The 18206-nt window shown below is 41.5% G+C and overlaps 2 protein-coding genes across 10 annotated transcripts in view; one reads left to right on the forward strand and one right to left on the reverse strand.

The window, feature by feature from the left end:
* The window catches only part of ACVR1 (activin A receptor type 1), a 144850-nt gene that overhangs the window by 45567 nt on the left and 81077 nt on the right, over positions 1–18206 (forward strand). For 3 of the 9 annotated variants that reach the window (XM_039470014.2, XM_039470015.2, XM_003921956.4), the window contains exon 2: positions 14542–14716. The exons of 2 other annotated variants lie outside the window; for them this stretch is intronic. The gene's annotated coding sequence lies outside the window, so the exon portion shown is untranslated. Of the gene's footprint in view, positions 1–2970; positions 3642–12167; positions 14833–18206 lie in introns of those variants that run through there. 4 more of the 9 variants (XM_039470012.2, XM_010330063.3, XM_074399658.1 and 1 more) reach the window with 3 other exon arrangements.
* LOC104650125 (UPF0739 protein C1orf74 homolog) lies at positions 3667–11898 on the reverse strand. The gene is made up of 2 exons (XM_074400179.1): positions 11819–11898; positions 3667–4572 (listed from the first exon to the last, which is right to left on the reverse strand). The coding sequence occupies exons 1-2, from the start codon at positions 11896–11898 to the stop codon at positions 3840–3842; spliced, it is 813 nt and encodes a 270-aa protein (XP_074256280.1). The 3' UTR covers positions 3667–3839.

Below are 18206 nucleotides of genomic sequence, written 5' to 3' on the forward strand. Positions count from 1 at the left end.
TTTTCTAAGCACGTATTTGTGTTTTTTGCTTTTTCTGGGGTAGATCTGCCACCCTCATTATTTTGAATGGAGAGTCATTGGCATTTCAGGACTTCTGGGTTATTTTCATTGCAGGTTTTCTTGAACACATGAAACGATTCAGTGCAGTCGTGAGTTCAAATGACTCATGTATTAAGCGATTTCATGTGAAAAAGGGATCCCAGCCAGCAAATCCTCATAACAGGCATTTATTAGTCCTTGGATCTTCCTACTTTTAACATTTGCCTTTGGCCATTGCCTCCTTTATGTTACCTGTTTCATGCTTATTAAAGTAAGTTGAATAACATTATATAGTAATGTGTGTTATTTGTCTTTTCTTCCCAGTGTAATATAAACAGGTTGGGGGCTGAGAAAATGGATAGCGGGGTGGGAAAAAAACCTTTAAGAAGGTAAAGCCCGGGCTAGGCACGGTAGCTCACGCCTGTAATCCCAGTACTTTGCGGGGCCGAGGCACATGGATCACAAGGTCAGGAGTTCGAGACCAGCCTGGCCACTATGGTAAAACCCTGTCTCTACTAAAAGTACAAAAATTAGCTGGCCATGGTGATGCGCGCCTGTAGTCCCAGCTACTCGGGAGGCTGAGGCAGAAAAATCACTTGAAGCCGGGAGGCGGAGGTTGCAGTGAGCTGAGATTATGCCATTGCACTCCCGCCTGGGCAACAGAGCAAGACTTCATCTCAAAAAAAAAAAAAAAAGCAAAAAGGAGAAAGGCCAAGTGTAGCATCTCATTCCTGTAATCCTAGTGCTTTGGGAGGCCAAGGTGAGAGGATTGTTTGAGATCAGGAATTCAAGGCTACAGTGAGTTATGATTCTGCTACTGTACTACAACTTGAGCAACAGAGTGAGACCCTGTGTCTGAGACAAAAAATGTAGCAAATGTAGTATTGTCATGATGCGAGGAAGAACGCTTCTTTTTCCTGCTTCAGCTCCCTCAGTCACCTTGACTGACAACATCTGGAAGGAGGCCAGCCAGTGAGAGCTTAGCAAGGGAAGTGTATGGGGGTGTGAGTCCAAGTGACCGTCTTGAGAATAATTCTCTGGGAAAAAAATTACTTTTTTTTTTTTTTAGTGAAACAAAGCATCTCCCTTCTTACATTTTACTGATAGCAATTTAGTTTCTGGTAATATTACATTGTTTGCATGGTATTTAAGTATTTTCTCAAGTTTTTTTCTTTCCGTGTGTGTATAAAATTTAGAAACAAGATTATGTTCTAAAATGTTAGAGTAGGGAATACTTTGTTTTCAAATGTAAGTCAGTAGGAAGCTGTGGTTGGGTATATACATGTAGTTTACACATTGTCTTTTTGTATGAACTCAGAAACACTTTGTAGTTCTCTCAGTGTCTATAACTTAGGGTTTGGGGAAGTTTGTTTTGTTTTTTGCTTTGAGTTAAAAGCCATGACAACACTAAAAATGTTCCAGTAAGTCTACCTCCTTTTTTTGCCATTAGCATAATTCTCTTTGATTTTTTAAATTGTTCGTATTTCTCCTGGATGGTCCGTCTTATGCTTTGAATCCATTATCATGGTACACCATTTATTAACATTTATTAAAGGCCTATTTATTTTATTTTATTTTATTTTTGAGATGGGAGTTTTGCTCGTGTCACCCGGGCTGGTGTATAATGATGTGATCTCGGCTCACTGCAACCTCTGTCTCCCGGGTGCCAGCAGTTCTCCTGTCTCAGCCTCCTGAGTAGCTGAGATGATGGGAGCCCGCCACCACACCCAGCTAGTTTTTGTAGTTTTAGTAGAGATGGGGGTTTCACCATGTTGGCCAGGCTGGTCTCGAACTCCTGACCTCAAGTGATCTGCCCACCTTGGCCTCCCAAAATGCTGGGATTACCAGCATGAGCCACCATGCCTGGCTGAAATGCACTTTTAAGGGCCATAATAGTTAAGTTTGGGAACAACAGATGAGGGGGCATGTATGAATATTTCAGACAGGATGTAGACATGGGGGCTTTGGGAGGTGGTGCTGGGGCTGATCCTGAAGCATAGGAGTCTGCCAGATGGAAGAAGACATTTTAGGCAGACGAGTGCAAAGGCAGAAGGTGAACAAGATCATGGTGTCCCCAGGGAGCTGTAAGATACAGTTAGGGTGAGGATACCTGTGAGTTGATAACTCGATGATGTCGGAGATGTCTGGGGCCAGATCATGAAAATCAGGAAATCTACACATGCTAGGAGAACCACTGATGGCTTTAAGCAGAGGAGAGGCACTAGGGAGCCTCACTCAGTGAACGATTTACTACACTCATGGCAGGGACATAGAGGAGACCATAGAGTCAGTTGGAGCACTGCTGGTAAGAGATGTCCTGGACTGGGATGAAGGCAGTGGTGGGGTTTGTAAGGCCAGCTTGGTTTCTGGCTTTGTCTACAGGATTCAACAGTGGGTCCATTACAAAAGATAGGACATTAAAGAAAGAATAGTAGATTTGGGATGGTGAGTAAGATGGACATGATGCCTTTAGTCTTGGGAACCTGTATGTATTCTTTTGCCCCCTTGAGAGATTGTTCTTGATAGACTCCCACTGTTACTCTACTTCTGTTTGTGCATTTTCTTACTCAGTTATCCCTCAGTTGGCAAGCAAATGATTGGTGAGCAAATTAAATTAAAAGCAAACCTCAGTCAGGAACAGTGGCTCACGCCTGTAATCCCAGCACTTTGGGGGCTGAGGCAAGTGGATCACTTGAAGTCAGGAGTTCGAGACCAGCCTGGCAACATGGTGAAACCCTATCTCTACTAAACATAAAACAATTAAAAATTATCCAGGGATGGTGGCGAGTGCCTATGGTCCCAGCTACTCAGGAGGCTGAGGCACAAAAATTGCTTGAGTCCGGGAAGTGGAGGTTGCAGTGAGTCACTCCAGCCTGGGAGATAGAGTGAGACTCTGTCTCAAAAAAAAAAAAAAAAAAAAAAAAAAAAAAAAGGCAGCTAAATTCTGTGAGTTACGAACGAAACTGCTAAATTAAATTTAAAATGTTATTTTTACTTTTTTTCTTTAATTAGTGGGTGCTATCTCAGTACAGAGGTAGATTGGAAAGCCATCTTTTTTTTTTTTTTTTTTTTTTTGGAAACAGAGTTCTGCTATTGCTCTGTTGCCCAGGCTGGAGTGCGGTGACATGATCTCAGTCTGAGCAAGCCTTGAGCCTCCGCTTCCTGAGTAGCTGGGACCCACTACGATGCCCACCTAATTTTATTTTTATTTTTATTTTTTTGAGACACAGTCTTACTCTGTTGCCCAGGCAATGGCACAATCTTGGCTCAGTGCAACCTCCACCTCCCGGGTTCAAGCGATTTTCCCACTTTAGCCTCCTGAGTAGTTGGGATTACAGGCATCTGCCATCATGCCCAACTAATTGTTTTTGTATTTTTGTAGAGATGGGGTTTCACCATGTTGGCCAGGCTGGCCTCAAACTCCTGACCTTAGGTGATCCACCCACCTTGGTCTCTGAAAGTGTTGGGATTATAGGCGTGAGCCACTACACCCGGCTTTTGTATTTTTTTGTAGAAACGAGGTTTTGCCATGTTCCCCAGCAGGATAAGAGGTAGAAGGAAAACATCTCCACTAAGAGGACTTCCTGGTATAGAAATGGCAAGTATGTACTATTTACCAATTTGCTACCAGCACCAGCATTACCTATTTCCATGCCCTTTGCATTTGCAGCCAATTATTACTGCATTGTGCCTTAGTGTACTCAAGACACCTGGAATTGGCACTTGAGATGATTATTTGCCATCCCCAACCTAGAGATGATCTTTTACTGAGTACCTTCTGTATGAGAGGAGAGTTAAAGTCAGAGGGCCACAGCCGGCAGTGTGACTATCTCAGAGGAGATGCTGAGATCAGCAAAGTCATTCTGAGTCCTAAATCGGGTTCTGAGATCCTTCTCCCAGGTGTTTATAATATCCCTCAGGCCTGGGAACAAGCTCTCTGGGACACTAAAGGAATAGAGCAGGATTGGGGGTTGACCTAGCAACCATGAGATCCGGGCAGTGAATACTCGTAGTGGAGTCAGAGCTAAGCAGTTGTCATCTCCCTGGTTCGGGTGAAACGTATAGGGGACAGGATAGCCCAGGAGGATCCCAAATACAGTACAGAGATTCCAGTCTGAGGAATGGAGCCTGCTGTGGGAAACTGCTAGAGATAAGTCCCTCTGCGGCCCCTGCAAATGTGTGATGATCTCAGCCACGAGGGCCTTCAAGTCCTGAAGCTGGTCCAGAGAGCAGACACAAGGGTGAGGCTGGCAGCCGGAAACATCCACAAAGGCTATGGTACCAAGCAGCACCTGCTCCAAGTGCTGGCATACATGCTCAGGACTGACAATCAGGCTGTTTTCTCCAATCTCAAGGATGTGAAGTCCAGAGGTCAGGAAACCAAGCCCCTGTAGCTCCTCCAGATAGCTCTGGAGCTCTGATGCCCCCGCACAGTTGCAATCATAGAGCACAGCTGGCTTCAGTCCCCGGGCCACAGCCAGCACCTCTCCAGCTAAGTGAAGGCAGGATGGCTTGGGGTGGACTACCAAATTCCTGGAGTCAAGCAATCTGCCTACCTCAGCCTCTCAAAGTGCTGGGATTACAGGTGTGAGCCACTACACCTGGCCCAAAAAACTTATCTTTAATTAAAGACTACCCCTTGCTGTTAGCATAATTCTTGGGGAATCCTGCTAACCATCATGAAACAAATGTCTAAGCAGAATCTTTGAGCTAGAAGGAAACTTAGTGACTTGGGCCACTGCTCTCTGTTTATAGTTAGGATAAAAGGATAACAGAGAAGGTGAGTGAGAAGGTTAGTGACTTCTGAGTGTCACACAGCAGTGGTGCGGGGGCATGTCTAGCTCATCAGTTCAGTGTTGTCTCCGTCGGACCTGGAAGACTCTGCTCGGTCCCATAGAGACGATAGAGCAGAATTGAAAGACACTAATGCTCAAGCCCACCAAGTCAGCGGTAGACCCAGAGCTACCTAAATTCTTGACTTAAATCTTATTTTAAATTAACTCACTGTTCATAGGCCAACAAGTATTTGTTGACTAGTTAGTATGGAAGGGATACTATCGCAATTGTTACACATGCAAAGATAAATAAAAGGCTATTTTTCTCTCCAAGAAGCGTATAGGTTAATGTTTCAGATTAACTCATTACAGGACTGACAAATACTGACATAATTATGGGTATGTAGTATATACACACACATAAAACCGATGAGGCCACACAAAACATTGTTCATTTCATTTTTCTTTTCTTTTTTTCCTTCCTTCCTTCCTTCCCTCCTTCCTTCCTTCCTTCCCTTCTTCCCTCCCTCCCTCCTCCCTCCCTCCCTCCCTCCCTCCATCAAAGACCAAAACACTGTCTTTCAATTAGTGTCTTTCAGACACTTTCCTGGGAAGAACAACTAGAAATATAAAACTGGTTAAAAATAAGTTCTGAAAAGTTTACATCTCACATTGAACTAAAATCCACTGTCCCATAAGTTCATGAAATGAAATGACATTCTGCCTCCATTTTAATTATGCAAAAAATGAATTAGATGGTTTTGAGTGGATTTTCACAATGGCTCAAGACTATATGAAATTATAAAAAAGGAATAATGGTTGTTCTGGAGTTTCTGCATCAATTAGAATATAATTAATTTCTTTGTAACCAAGTGAAAAACTATACCTTTTGGAAAATATTAATTTGTCCTAGGTTTGTTTGAGATTATAGATCATGTTTCTCATTTTTAAAACTATGTTCTTTAACAACTGGAAACTCTGTATTATATACAAGTGTAATACATGCATACAATAGAAAAAAATACATGGAATTTCAAATATACTAACTAGATTATCCCCAGTAGAGTAATGTTGTGACTATTCAGAAAATAGTCACAACTCCCTCCCTCCCTCCCTTCCTTTCTTCCCCTCCCCTTCCCTCCCCTCCTCCCTCCTTGCTTCCTCCCTCCTTGCCTCCCTTCCTTCCTTACCATATTCTCTCTGCACAGTGGGCAAGCAGTTTCTAGACTAGCTTTAGAAATGCCTATATGCGGCCGGGCGCGATGGCTCACGCCTGTAATCCCAGCACTTTGGGAGGCCGAGGCGGGTGGAACACCAGGTCAGGAGATCGAGACCATCCTGGTCAACATGGTGAAACCCCGTTTCTACTAAAAACACAAAAAATTAGCTGGGCATGGTGGCGCGTGCCTGTAATCCCAGCTACTCAGGAGGCTGAGGCAGGAGAATTGCCTGAACCCAGGAGGCGGAGGTTGCGGTGCGTCATTGCAGTCCAGCCTGGGTAACAAGGGCGAAACTCCGTCTCAAAAAAAAAAAAAAAAAAAAAAAAAAAAAGAAATGCCTATATGCTGGTGGGCAATAATAATTGAACCAAACAATTAGAAAAGTTGATTGTCTTTTGTTCAGTTTATTCTTGTTCAGTTTTTTTTTTTGAGACGGAGTTTCACTCTTGTTACCCAGGCTGGAGTACAATGGCGCGATCTCGGCTCACCGCAACCTCCGCCTCCTGGGTTCAGGCAATTCTCCTGACTCAGCCTCCTGAGTAGCTGGGATTACAGGCACGCGCCACCATGCCCAGCTAATTTTTTGTTTTGTTTTGTTTTTTCTTTAGTAGAGACGGGATTTCACCATGTTGACCAGGATGATCTCGATCTCTTGACCTCGTGATCCACCCACCTCGGCCTCCCAAAGTGCTGGGATTACAGGCTTGAGCCACCGCGCCCGGCCTCTTAGTTTTAATTAGGAATTGTGATCTGGTGAAAATTTTCTTAGCTTGGTAATGACATAAATACTTGGAGGAAGGTATGAGCTTGTTTGGTCCTTCTTGCTACTGCTTCAAATTTAAGCCTAGGGTAGAAATTTAGCCATAGTGATAGAGAAGTTTATTTTTCTTTGCCAAGTTTATGAGCTTGAAATTATTAATGCTTTTCGGTTTTCTCTTCCTTCCTTTCCTTCCTTTCTTCCACAGGGTCTTACTGTGTCACCCAGGCTGGAGTGCCATGCTGTGACCATAGCCCACTGCAGCCTCTACTTCCCAGGCTCAAGCAGTCCTCCCGCCTCACCCTCCTGAATAGCTGGGACTATAGTTACATGCCACCATGCTTGGCTAAGTTTTTAAATTTTTTGTAGAGATTAAGTCTCACTGTATTGCCCAGGCTGATCACAAACTCCTGGGCTTGAGCAGTCCTCCTGCCTTGGCCACTCAAATTGCTGAGAGTATAGGAATGAGCCACTGCGCCCAGTCTTTTTCTATAATTTTAAACTTAATTCACTCCATAGATATTTAAATAGTCTGTCATGGTGCTAGACTAGGCATTGGAGATAGAGCAGCACATTGAATACACAAGAGTCCCTACTTTCTAGAGGCTCCTCGTTGAAGTTTTGCTAAATATCTGTCTAGTGAAGGTGAATAGTACAGCTTAGGAGAAACAAAATGCCAGACACCTCCATTAGAAAACCAGAAAATCTGGTCCTGGCCTGGTGGGTGGCAGTCTTGCGAACTCTCGTAAAAGCGCCTGAGATCATGAGCTGATGAAAGCCTGTACAGTCTTACGTGTGAGTGTAATCACCAAGGATTACCACATTCCTGCCAGACAACAGTTACAACACGGATGTCTCATGGTAATGAGCAGAGCTGGAGCGCTGCTGCAGTGGGGTGTAGACACACGAAAACTGAGCCAAACAGACAGAAAGGCTAGCTAATTACCAGAGAAGTCTGATTCTGTTTAGGGAGTCGTGTGTTGGGGGAATGAATGGAAGAAGTGGCTGGTTCCTCCTTCCCTTCCGCTTGTTCTCAGTCCCTCTCCACTCAAGATGCTCACTCAGGATGCTCTCATTCTTTGCTGAGAACCATCTGGAGATGCACATACAGCTGGAATAGAGCTACTTGGGGTTAGCTTAGGACAGCAGACCAGTTTCATGGAAGACATTTTTTCTGTGGATGGAGTAGTGGAGAGGAAGAGGGATGGTTTCAGGATGAAACTGTTCACCTCAAATCACCAGGCCTTAGGTAGAATCTCATGAGTGTGTAACCTAGATCCCTCACGTGCGCAGTTCATGATAGGGTTCACTGCTGTGAGAGTCTAATGCTACCACTGATCTGATCTAACAGGAGGTGGAGCTCAGGCTTAATGCTCGTTTGCCAGCCGCTCACCTGCTATGTGGCCCAGTTCCTAACAGGCCATGGACCAGTACCCATCCACAGCCTGGAGTTTGGGGATCCCTGGCCTAGGGGTTGTCATGAAACTCATTTCTCACTCAGGAATTGATCTGACTCCATGGAACCGCCACAGACGTGTTAACTGGCTGAGGGCTAACAGGACTTGAAAAAAATGAAGGATAATTAGAAAAATAGGGGGAAAGTGTGATGGATCCATTGGAATGTCTGCATTGAGCTACTAGCTACTCTAAAAGGCTTATAGAAAGGCCTCCTTTCTAAAAGGAGGTAACATAAGTTGACCAGAAAGGCTGTGTTTCTTTCTTTCCTAAACTGGTTAATCAAAGATTTCAGTGGGCCTTGCATAGGGAAAGAAATCAGGATAGAAAAGGGAGGACGCAGGAATAAAGAAAAGAGTGAGAAACGGGTAGCTGGATGCGATAATCTCTCAGTCCTCTAATCCCAGCACTTTGAGAGTGAGGCAGGCAGATCAGTTGAGGCCAGGAGTTTCAGACCAGCCTGGCCAACATGGCAGAACCGTGTCTCCACCAAAAATTAGCCAGGTGTGGTGGCATACGCCTGTAATCCCAGATAATCAGGAGGCTAAGGCAGAACAGTCACTTGAACCTGGCAGGCAGAGGTTGCAGTGAGTGGAGATTGTGCCACTGCACTCCAGCCTGGGTGACAGAGTGAGACTCCTTCTCAAAAAAAATAAAAAAGAGAAAGGAGTGAGTGATATGGGCTACTTATAAGTGAGGAGTGCATGCGTGTCTGTCTCTTGTGGAATCTGATCTTCTCTGAAGTCACACCTCCTATCTAGTGAGGAGTTGACTTAAGGGGGTATTCTGTTTTAGTCTGTAGCCTTCCTGTTTGGTGTCTGGGTTTTTTCTAAGTCACCACCAGTGGAAGAATAAGTATTGGTCTATTTGTCTTTCATGTTCTCTCTTTCCAGGCTTCCTGCAGAGCCCTTTATAATATTTATTTCAAAGTTGCTTATTATTATTATTTTTTGACAGGGTCTTGCTCTGTTGCCCAGGCTGGAGTACAGTGGCGTGAACATGGCTCACTGTAGCCTCAGCCTCCGGTGCTGAAGCAGTCCTCCCATCTCAGCCTCCTGAGTAGTTGGGACTACAGGTGTATGCCATCATGCCTGGCTAATTTTAAAATTATTTGTAGAGCTGGGATTTTGCCACGTTGCCTAGGCTTGTCTCTAACTCCTGGGCTCGAGCCGTCCTCCACCTTGGCCTTCCAACGTGCTGGGATTACAGGCATGGACCACCGTGCCTGGCCCAAAATGGCTATTTTGATGAATCAAAATGGTCAAAACTCAGCAATTGCATAGGATTCAACCTAGTAAATCAACCACAGTCATTATCACCGTCTCTTTTTGTAGCTGCTTCTTAAATATTGAGTTTACAACCTTAGCTGCCATTTATTAGTATCCACTGAGTGCCATGTACTTCATATGTGGCAACTCCGCACGGAAGTCATGATGCCTGTTTTGCCAGAGAAGATTACATGGGCTGGGGCTGGGATCCAACTCAGAACCCTTTGGTTCAAGCCTGGAACCTTCTTTATGCTACTGTAGCCCACTCACTGCCTTTGTTGCATCAAATTTTCTCCTTGATTCCCTTCCTTTATATTTCTGGCAGGAGCAAATGAGTCGTTGGCTGGACAGATGAAAGGGATTTTGATGGACCACCAAACCACTTCACTTGAGGGTTTACAGGTTACAGAGTGAAGGCAGATTATCTTTACAAGTGTTTTCTGGTACTTAATTACTGTCTGTAATTAAGTCATCCACGGCAGGCCCCTTTTGTCTTAGCCAAATTATATTTCTTTAAATTCTGGAGGAGAAAGGTGCTCTAATATTTGGGCCAAAACATTAGGAAAACCCATCTTTACTGTATTTCCACTTTGGCCTGGTCTTCTTTCTAGGCTGTAAGGCAGACCTGAATGTTTTCCTAAAACTTCTTGGAGCTTTTGTTTTTTCTTATGCTCTGCCCTCCCTCCCCAGCTTTTTTTTCTTCATTCTCTAGAAGTCTAACATGTTTGATTCCTACTCTCTCTACACGTACACCTGGAGAGAATAATGTTTCCTTCACAGAATTCCTTCTCAGGATTTCTTGGGAAGTATACGTGTTTTTCCAGATCTCTAGAAAAATCACTTATGAGATAAATGGGAAAAGTGTTATAATTCTCCTGTGAGAATTGTATGAGTCAATGCAAAGACAGTAGAAAGAATCCAGTGATGTCAGGTTGAAAGCAAGAACAGGAAAAGCTGACTTGGAGAGGTGAAGGGTAAGATCCACCGTTTTCAGAGCCAGCACAGGATAGGAGCCTGTGGGAGAGAATGGGTCATGATTTCTTCTCGCCGTTGCCATGTTAAAAATGTGTCTTTGTGGCCCAGTCTGCTACTACCCTCAATGTGTCATCCTTGCAAATAAAATAAGCCTATATGCATAGCATACTGTGTACATATCCTATGCTTGTTATTACAAGAAATAAGTTTTAGAAGTAAACTGAGTCTTTAAATTGGCAACTTCAACATAATGATTCTGTGTAGTACTGTTAATTTGCTTGTAGATTCAAATGTAGGTTATTGTAGTGGTCAACAAAGTCTCTTTCTAAAGGGGCAGACAGTAAATATTTTAGGTTTTGCAAGCCATACGGACTCTGTTATAACTATCACTTCTACCATTTCAGTGTGAAAGCAGCCATAGACTATACATAAAATGAACAAGTATGCTGTTCCAATAAAACTTTTATTTACAAAACCAGACTGTGTGCTGGATTTTGCTTGCTACTGGTGTAACATCCAATAATGTTCACTGGCATTTTCCAGGATCTTAGTGTTTGCTATAGGCTACAATGTATTGTAACTACTGCTAAGTGTGATATTTCCTATTTAACAATGTTTTTAGATATCCATAATAATGAGCAAACAATGGAAGTATTTTAAGAACAATATATTCTGGAGAAATTCCTGGAAATTCCCATTTCTCATGGTCATTCACATTTTTTTAATGTATAATTTGGAAATAGAATAACCTCAATTTTGTTGTTAGGATTATGTCAGACAATGCAAGTAATGTGGTTAGCACAGTTTTAGAACCAAAAACTCACTAAATGATAGCTGCTATAATTAGTAACTCTCAAAGATGAAGAGTATTTACCCCATTTCATGGAAAAGGAAACTGAAACTCAGAGTTTAAATGAGTTGTGGAGGTCACATTTAATAGGCTGGAAAACTGAGTTGGGCTGCGGAAGTCCGTGTTCTTGCCACCGTAGCCTGCTTTCTGAAGTAGTTCTGGTTAATGGCAATTCCACAGCAAGATACACCATAGTTTATTTGGTTTATGGGCTGGGTGAACAGACAGAGAGAGTATGGAATGGTTCTTGAAAGGGCAAGGACTTGCAGTGTTTAGAAGCCACAATTTCTAGAAGCAAAGGATATGATTATAACTAAAGAGCTGAGAAAACTTCTCTTGACTTTTTTTTTTTTTCTTCCTGTGTGGACTGCCAAGAGCTTGTTTGCTTTTAAGTGCTTTTTATGCTTGCCTGTTACTCAGGTCTCATCATAGTGCAACAACTTTTAAGAAACTGTGCCTGTTCTTTTAAGCTGGATTACCGAAAACTGTACTGTAATGTTAAATGCTCCAAATTAGAGTCAGAAAATTTGATTGGATTTTTCTTCCTCTTCATAGTCATCCTCCAACCCCCTGCACGGGAATGTGCTTTTGACCCTTATGAGTCAGACTTTTACAGAGTTTGATTAGCTGCCAAGAATTGAAACTCCATCGCCAGATAAGTTGGCTAAATTTTTGGGAAAAACTCAGCTCAATGAATGGTTTTTGAAAAGCTGCTAGAGTTTATGATATACATATTTATTTTATAACACTGATTTTTTATTACTTTTTTTTTTTTTTTTTTTTTTGAGGCAGAGTCTCCCTCTGTTGCACTGGCTAGCGTGCAGTGGTGCTGCTCTTGGCTCACTGCAACCTCCACCTTCCAGGTTCAAGTGATTCTCGTGCCCCAGACTCCTGAGTAGTTGGGGTTACGTATGCCTGCCACCACGGCCGGTGAATTTTTTATTTTTAGTAGAGACAGGGTTTCACCATGTCAGCCAGGCTGGTCTTGAACTCCTGACCTTAGGTGATCTGCCCACCTCAGCCTCCCAAAGTGTTGGGATTGCAGGCGTGAGCCACTGCGCCTGAACAATAGCACTGAATTTAATTAGTGTGTGTATCTTTTTAGGGAGATTGTTTTTATATTTGCAATCTCTCTTGGGGTTTTGAACACAACAGTTTTTTGTTACCTTTTAGGTCTGCCGAACTTGCCTATTGATATGAAGGGTATTTGTGGGGAGATGGGTGCCAAGTAGAACATTTGAAGCATTAAGTATCTAGCTCAACATGTTATTTCCCATTTTACCAACCTGGTCTTTCTTGTAATACACCACAGTTTTGATTGCAGTCCATGGTTTAATTGAGAGCCCAGTGAATTTTAAAACAAATGTTAAATTATATTTAACTTGGAGATTTAATTTTTAATCCAGTTAACTCTTGTGCACCAAGTATATGCTAAGTATTGTGAAAGAGAGCTAAAAACTGTAGAATAGTATGCGATTTTTACCTAGTTTTAAATTGGTTTTGACAAGCCCTGCGCATGGCAGAGAATTAAGTGCCAGGTTAAGTCATATAGAATATAAATACCAGAGGAATTAGAAAGATCTGGGAAATATAAGAATCTTTAGAGAAGATGGACAGAGGCAGGAGAACCCAAACACTGTCTTAAAGGATGAGAAGGAATTTTGTGCAGTGAAGATGACGGGGCTGGGATATTGGATGGCAAATTAGAAGCATCTTCATAATGAGAAGAAAAAAGTCTCTGATTTTCAAAAAGAGAATCAGAAATATATTGTACCAGTGTTTATTTTTTGGCTTATCTAAATCTCTTCCTTCCCGTCAATACAGTAACTCTCATTTATAAAGACATGGTTGACCGTAGGCAGGACAGCTGAACACTGGCCTCTTACAATGCAGTTAGTTTTTGACAGAGGGGAGAGCAGCTTTACTGTGAATCTGCCCAATTTCCCTGGCCCTAGCATCTTGGAAAATACCAGTATTTCAACAGTTTGTTCTGAAACTCAAAGGTTTGTGGGTGCCGCTCAGCTGATGAGTTTGTTTTTAAGGATGCCCACTTTTGAAATCCATTTTTGCTCTTTAACTTTGCTAAGTGATTGCTGAAAAAGACAAATTTCTGGTTAACCTCTCTATGGAGGATAGTTGTACATGTCTTATTCTTACTGTACCTATTATATGTCTAGATTTTCTTTTCAAATAGATTGTGAACCCTGATTTAAGCTGAAGTGAGAAACACTTTGATAGTATCTGCAAAACATTTCCCTTGAATTCCAAGGTGGATGGAAAGATGTTTCCTCATAATTATTGCAGAACGCTGCATTTGGGGTTTATTGTCTGCTTAGATTTATTTACATGAAGGTTTTCTTGGCAAAATGTTCTTTGAGGGTTAAAAAAAGGTGCTGTTTTCTGAAGGCAGTAAGTTCTTCAGTATTTGTGTTACTTAACGATTTGAATGGGAAAGTTTGGTTCTAATAAAAATTTCCTCTTCCTTTCGCAAATGTTGATGTTTTTCAAGTCTTCCTAAAGGAAAAGAGAGCCTGGGTGGGTTTTTGTTTTATATTAGTTATCTAGAGCTCCCCTCCTCTTCCCTTCTTGCTTTGTGCTCTTCCCCTACCATTGTTTTATGAGCCTTTGAACCAGCTCTGTCTATGCCAGAGACTGTTGCTTGAAAATAGACCAAAATCAGATTGAGTGGATGTACAAGCAATTGGTTACTCTGGTATGCCGGATGCCTCTAAGAGGGGCCAGGGATCTTGGAAAGGGAGGAAAACTTTTCATTCTATAGTTTGTACTGCTCAGACTTTAAAACAAACAAACAAACAAACAAACAAACTAAATGCACATAATAGTACATGCAGAGTCAAATTTTTATTTGACTTTGTGTGTGGCAAGGGAAAGAGAAGAAAGGTCTGTAGTACATAGTGTATAGGCTTTAAAGGAACTTGATTTTGAAAAGTGCCGGCTGCAAATCTTACTGGTTTTTGTGTTATTTGGAAAAATATTTAAAGACCGTTACAGATCCCTGACCTCTGCACTCTTCTTATCAGTGTTTTCAAACTTTTCTGTACATGCTGCATTTGTAGATAGGCTTTGTTTTGTGGTCCTAATTGAAAGGCGTGCCAAACGTGGCGCTTCCTTTAGCCACCGCATTCACAACTGCAGAATTTTCTTCTGCTTAGCTGGTTTTCTTTCTTCTTTCCCCCTGCAGCCTGGAGCGTTGTTAAGCGTCGCATTGCCAAAGTGAGAGCCACTGGAGAATTCATAATCCCAACAGCGGCTCTTCGACTCCCCAAGTATCCCAGTGACCAGAGTGAGAGAAGCTCTGAAGGAGGGCACGGGGCTTGAAGGACGGTGGGCAGATGTGACCGGGAGCCTGCGTGAAGGTAGCTGAGTCAGCGTTACCCGGGAGCTCTCAGAGCGGCGTTGCCAGAACCAGCAGTGCAGCCACATCAACAAATCACTTCTTTTAATACTCTTTGGCAGAGATCAAATCTACAGGGTAAATTCTTTGCCACGAATGATTATTTATTTTTTTAATATGAATTCAGTATAAGAAAGCTAGGACTGGCCTCATAGTTCTTAGTTCTGGCATTGCTTTCATAGTAGGCTTTGTTGGGTGGATCTGCATAGCTATTCTTTAAATTTGGCTAAGTTTTTTCATATAAATACTGCCAACGTTTCCCTACCTGTAAAATGCCTCTGCCATCCTTTTCACCTTACAGGGCCACTACATTAATTTTTTCTTTTAAAATAGACCTTATTTCTTTCAGAGGAGCTTTAGGTTCACAGCAAAATTGAGCAGAAAGTAGAGAGAGTTCTCATCTATCTCCCCAACACCTCCCCTCCTGTCAATATCCCACAGCAGAGTAGTACATTTACTACAATCAATGAACTTACATTGACACATCATTATCACCCAAAGGCAGTAGTTTACATTAGGCTCAATCTTGGTGTTGTACATTCTGTGAGTTTGGACAAATGAATAATGACATGCATCTGCCATTATAGTATTCTACGGAGTAGTTTCAGCGCCCTAAATATCTCTGTGCTCTACCTATTCATTTCCTGTTTCCACTAGCCCTTGGCAATCACACTGGGCTTTTTACTGTGTCCGTACATTTACCTTTTCCAGAACTACATTTTAATAATATATTTTCTGTGGAGTGCTTTAAAAGAATAAAGAAGCCTTGAGCCAGGCATGGTGGCTCATGCCTGTAATCCCAGTGCTTTGGGAGGCCAAAGTCGAAGGATTGCTTGAGCCCAGGAGTTTGAGACCAGCCTGGAAAACATAGTAAGACCCCCATCTCTTAAAAAAAAAAAAAAAAAAAAAAAAATTAGCCAAGCGTGTTGACGAGTGCCTGTATCTTCAGCTACTTGAGAGGCTGAGACACATGGATTACTTCAACCTGGGAAGTTGAGGCTTCAGTGAGCTGTGATCACACCACTGCAGCCCAGACTGGGCAACAGAACAACACTTTGTCTCAAAAAAAAAAAAAAATGTTTTGCTATCCAGGATGAAATGCTATTAAGGCTGCAATAAGTTATGGGAGTAATAGGAATACCTACTTGGAATAGAGTCAGTAAGATGTTTCTGTGAGGGAGACCTGAAGTGCAAAATGTTGATGTGTGTGTCTTTCTGAATTTAGCATTGAGGTTGCTTAGATAGTGATTTGAACCATGTATATGGAGACATAAGCAAGGAACTCAGGATTAAATTCTGCCAGGATTGGTCTATGCAGCCTTCTTAGATTTCATACTTTTGAGGAAAGTCTCTGATATAGCTGTTAGGTGCATTCTTTTCAAACAAAAGTCTAATGTATTATTATAAAGCAGTCATTATTATTATTATTGTTACTATTTTGAGTCAGGGTCTCACTCTGTTGCCTAGGCTGGAGAGCTGTGATGCAGTCATAGCACACTGCAGCCTCAAACTCATGGACTCAAGGGATCCTCCTACCCCAGCCTCCCAAGTACCTAGGACTATGTATTCACACCACCACACCTGGTGGTGGTGGTTATTTTTTTTATGGACAGGGTCTCACTATGTTGCCCAGGCTGGTGTTGAACTCCTGGCCTCAAGTGATCCTCCTGCCTTAGCACCCCTATAGCCTTATATTTTATGTGAAAGTTAATTTTGATTATTTCATGTTAGATAATACAAAACAATATGAAGCGTAGTCATATATAAAGATAAAAGTTCTTCCCTTTTCTCTTTCACGTTTGGCTAAAATCTTGTAATACAAACTTTCCTGATTACAAACCTTTTCATATGCAGATATTTTTATATACAAACAAAATTTGCCTATTAATCATGTTAAAAATTGGTGGAACATGACCACACATCCTATTTCACTACTTGCTTTTTGACTTGACTTGGTATATTGCAGATATTTTTCCTTTTAAGCGGAATTTAATGTCAGGGTGAGTAATCCCTGCCTAGTGTCTCTTATATGGCTGTAACGTAATAATCACTAGTCCTCAAGTGAGAAGTTAGTCCATAATTTAAAGGGGGTAGGTGGGAGAACTTTCACATTAAGGACAAAACCAAGGCCATGAGTATTGACATTGGACTCTTGGTCACTAAGAATGTTTTTATTTTCCAAGGCAGACGATGCACTGTTTGGGGCTGTTGCCAAGGCGTCAGTTGTGTCAAATTTTTATTTTTTGGAGGCTGTGTTAATGTATTAGCATAGTTGTTAGTTCTGGCTACCATCCTTTGAGCATTTTGAGATACTTTTTATGCCCATTTAAGGTGGTGTGAGGTTGAATTCGTTTGAAGAGAAAGTAATGAATAACAGAGATGGAATTAAGAGACAGACTTTATTTTGTATACATATTTATTTGAGGGAGAAGAAGATGATGGCTGTAGTTAATTGCTACTCCTGTGATTCTTAATTATGAAACAGGGTTAAAATTGTTGAGCTCGGTAGTTTTCTAATGTGGTTAACGGTAAGAGTCACTAGAGAAGTTTTCAGGTATCTGGTGTTGGCAATGAATATTTGTATTTTTGTTATTTTTTAAAGTATTTATTTTTAGAAAGGTAGTATTATCAGTGCATACAAGATTTAAAAAGGCACAAAAGAGTGTAGAGTGAAAACGAAGTCTCCCTCCTCTGTCTCCCAAGTACCCAGTAACCCTTCTAGAAACAACTACTGTTACCATTTTCTTGTGTATTCTTCCAGATATTTCAGAGTATATATAATATACATGCATATAACCTATATTACAGTTTTTCTTTTTTTTTTTGTACACATGGTAGCAATATCCACAGTTTCGTACCTTTTTTCGTTGAAATAATATTTCTTGGACGTTCTTCCATAATAGCACTGCATTCCTTTTTAGTAGATACTTGGTATTCCATTTTAGAGATGTGCTATCATGTATTTAACGATATTGATGGGCATATAGATCATTTCCAGTTTTTATTATCATGAACAAAGCTATAGGGAATAACCTTGTATATATATCGTTTCAAACGTGTGAGTGTATCTTTAGGATCCATTTCTAGTAGAATTGCTAGGTCAAAGGTTACACGCATTTTAATTTTGGTAGAAATTTATTGCCAAATTGGTCCATTTATAGACCTTGACAAATTTTAGATTTAACAGCAATGAGTGAGAACACTGATTTCTCCTGCCCTTGCCTGTCAAATATGACTGCCAAACTGATCATTTTATTTCTTGGCCAAAGCAATAGGTAAAAAATGGCAGTTTAATGTGCTTTCATTTGCATTTTTCATAGTTTGATTGAGATTGAGCATTTTTTCGTAAGTTTAAAAGCCACTTTTATTTCTAGTTATCTTCTTTCTATGTTTGTGTTCTTTGTCTGTTTTGCTATTGGGTTATGATTTTTATTATCAAAATATCACATCAA

The sequence above is a fragment of the Saimiri boliviensis genome, chromosome 5, assembly GCF_048565385.1.
Source record: "Saimiri boliviensis isolate mSaiBol1 chromosome 5, mSaiBol1.pri, whole genome shotgun sequence".
Lineage (NCBI taxonomy): Eukaryota > Metazoa > Chordata > Mammalia > Primates > Cebidae > Saimiri > Saimiri boliviensis.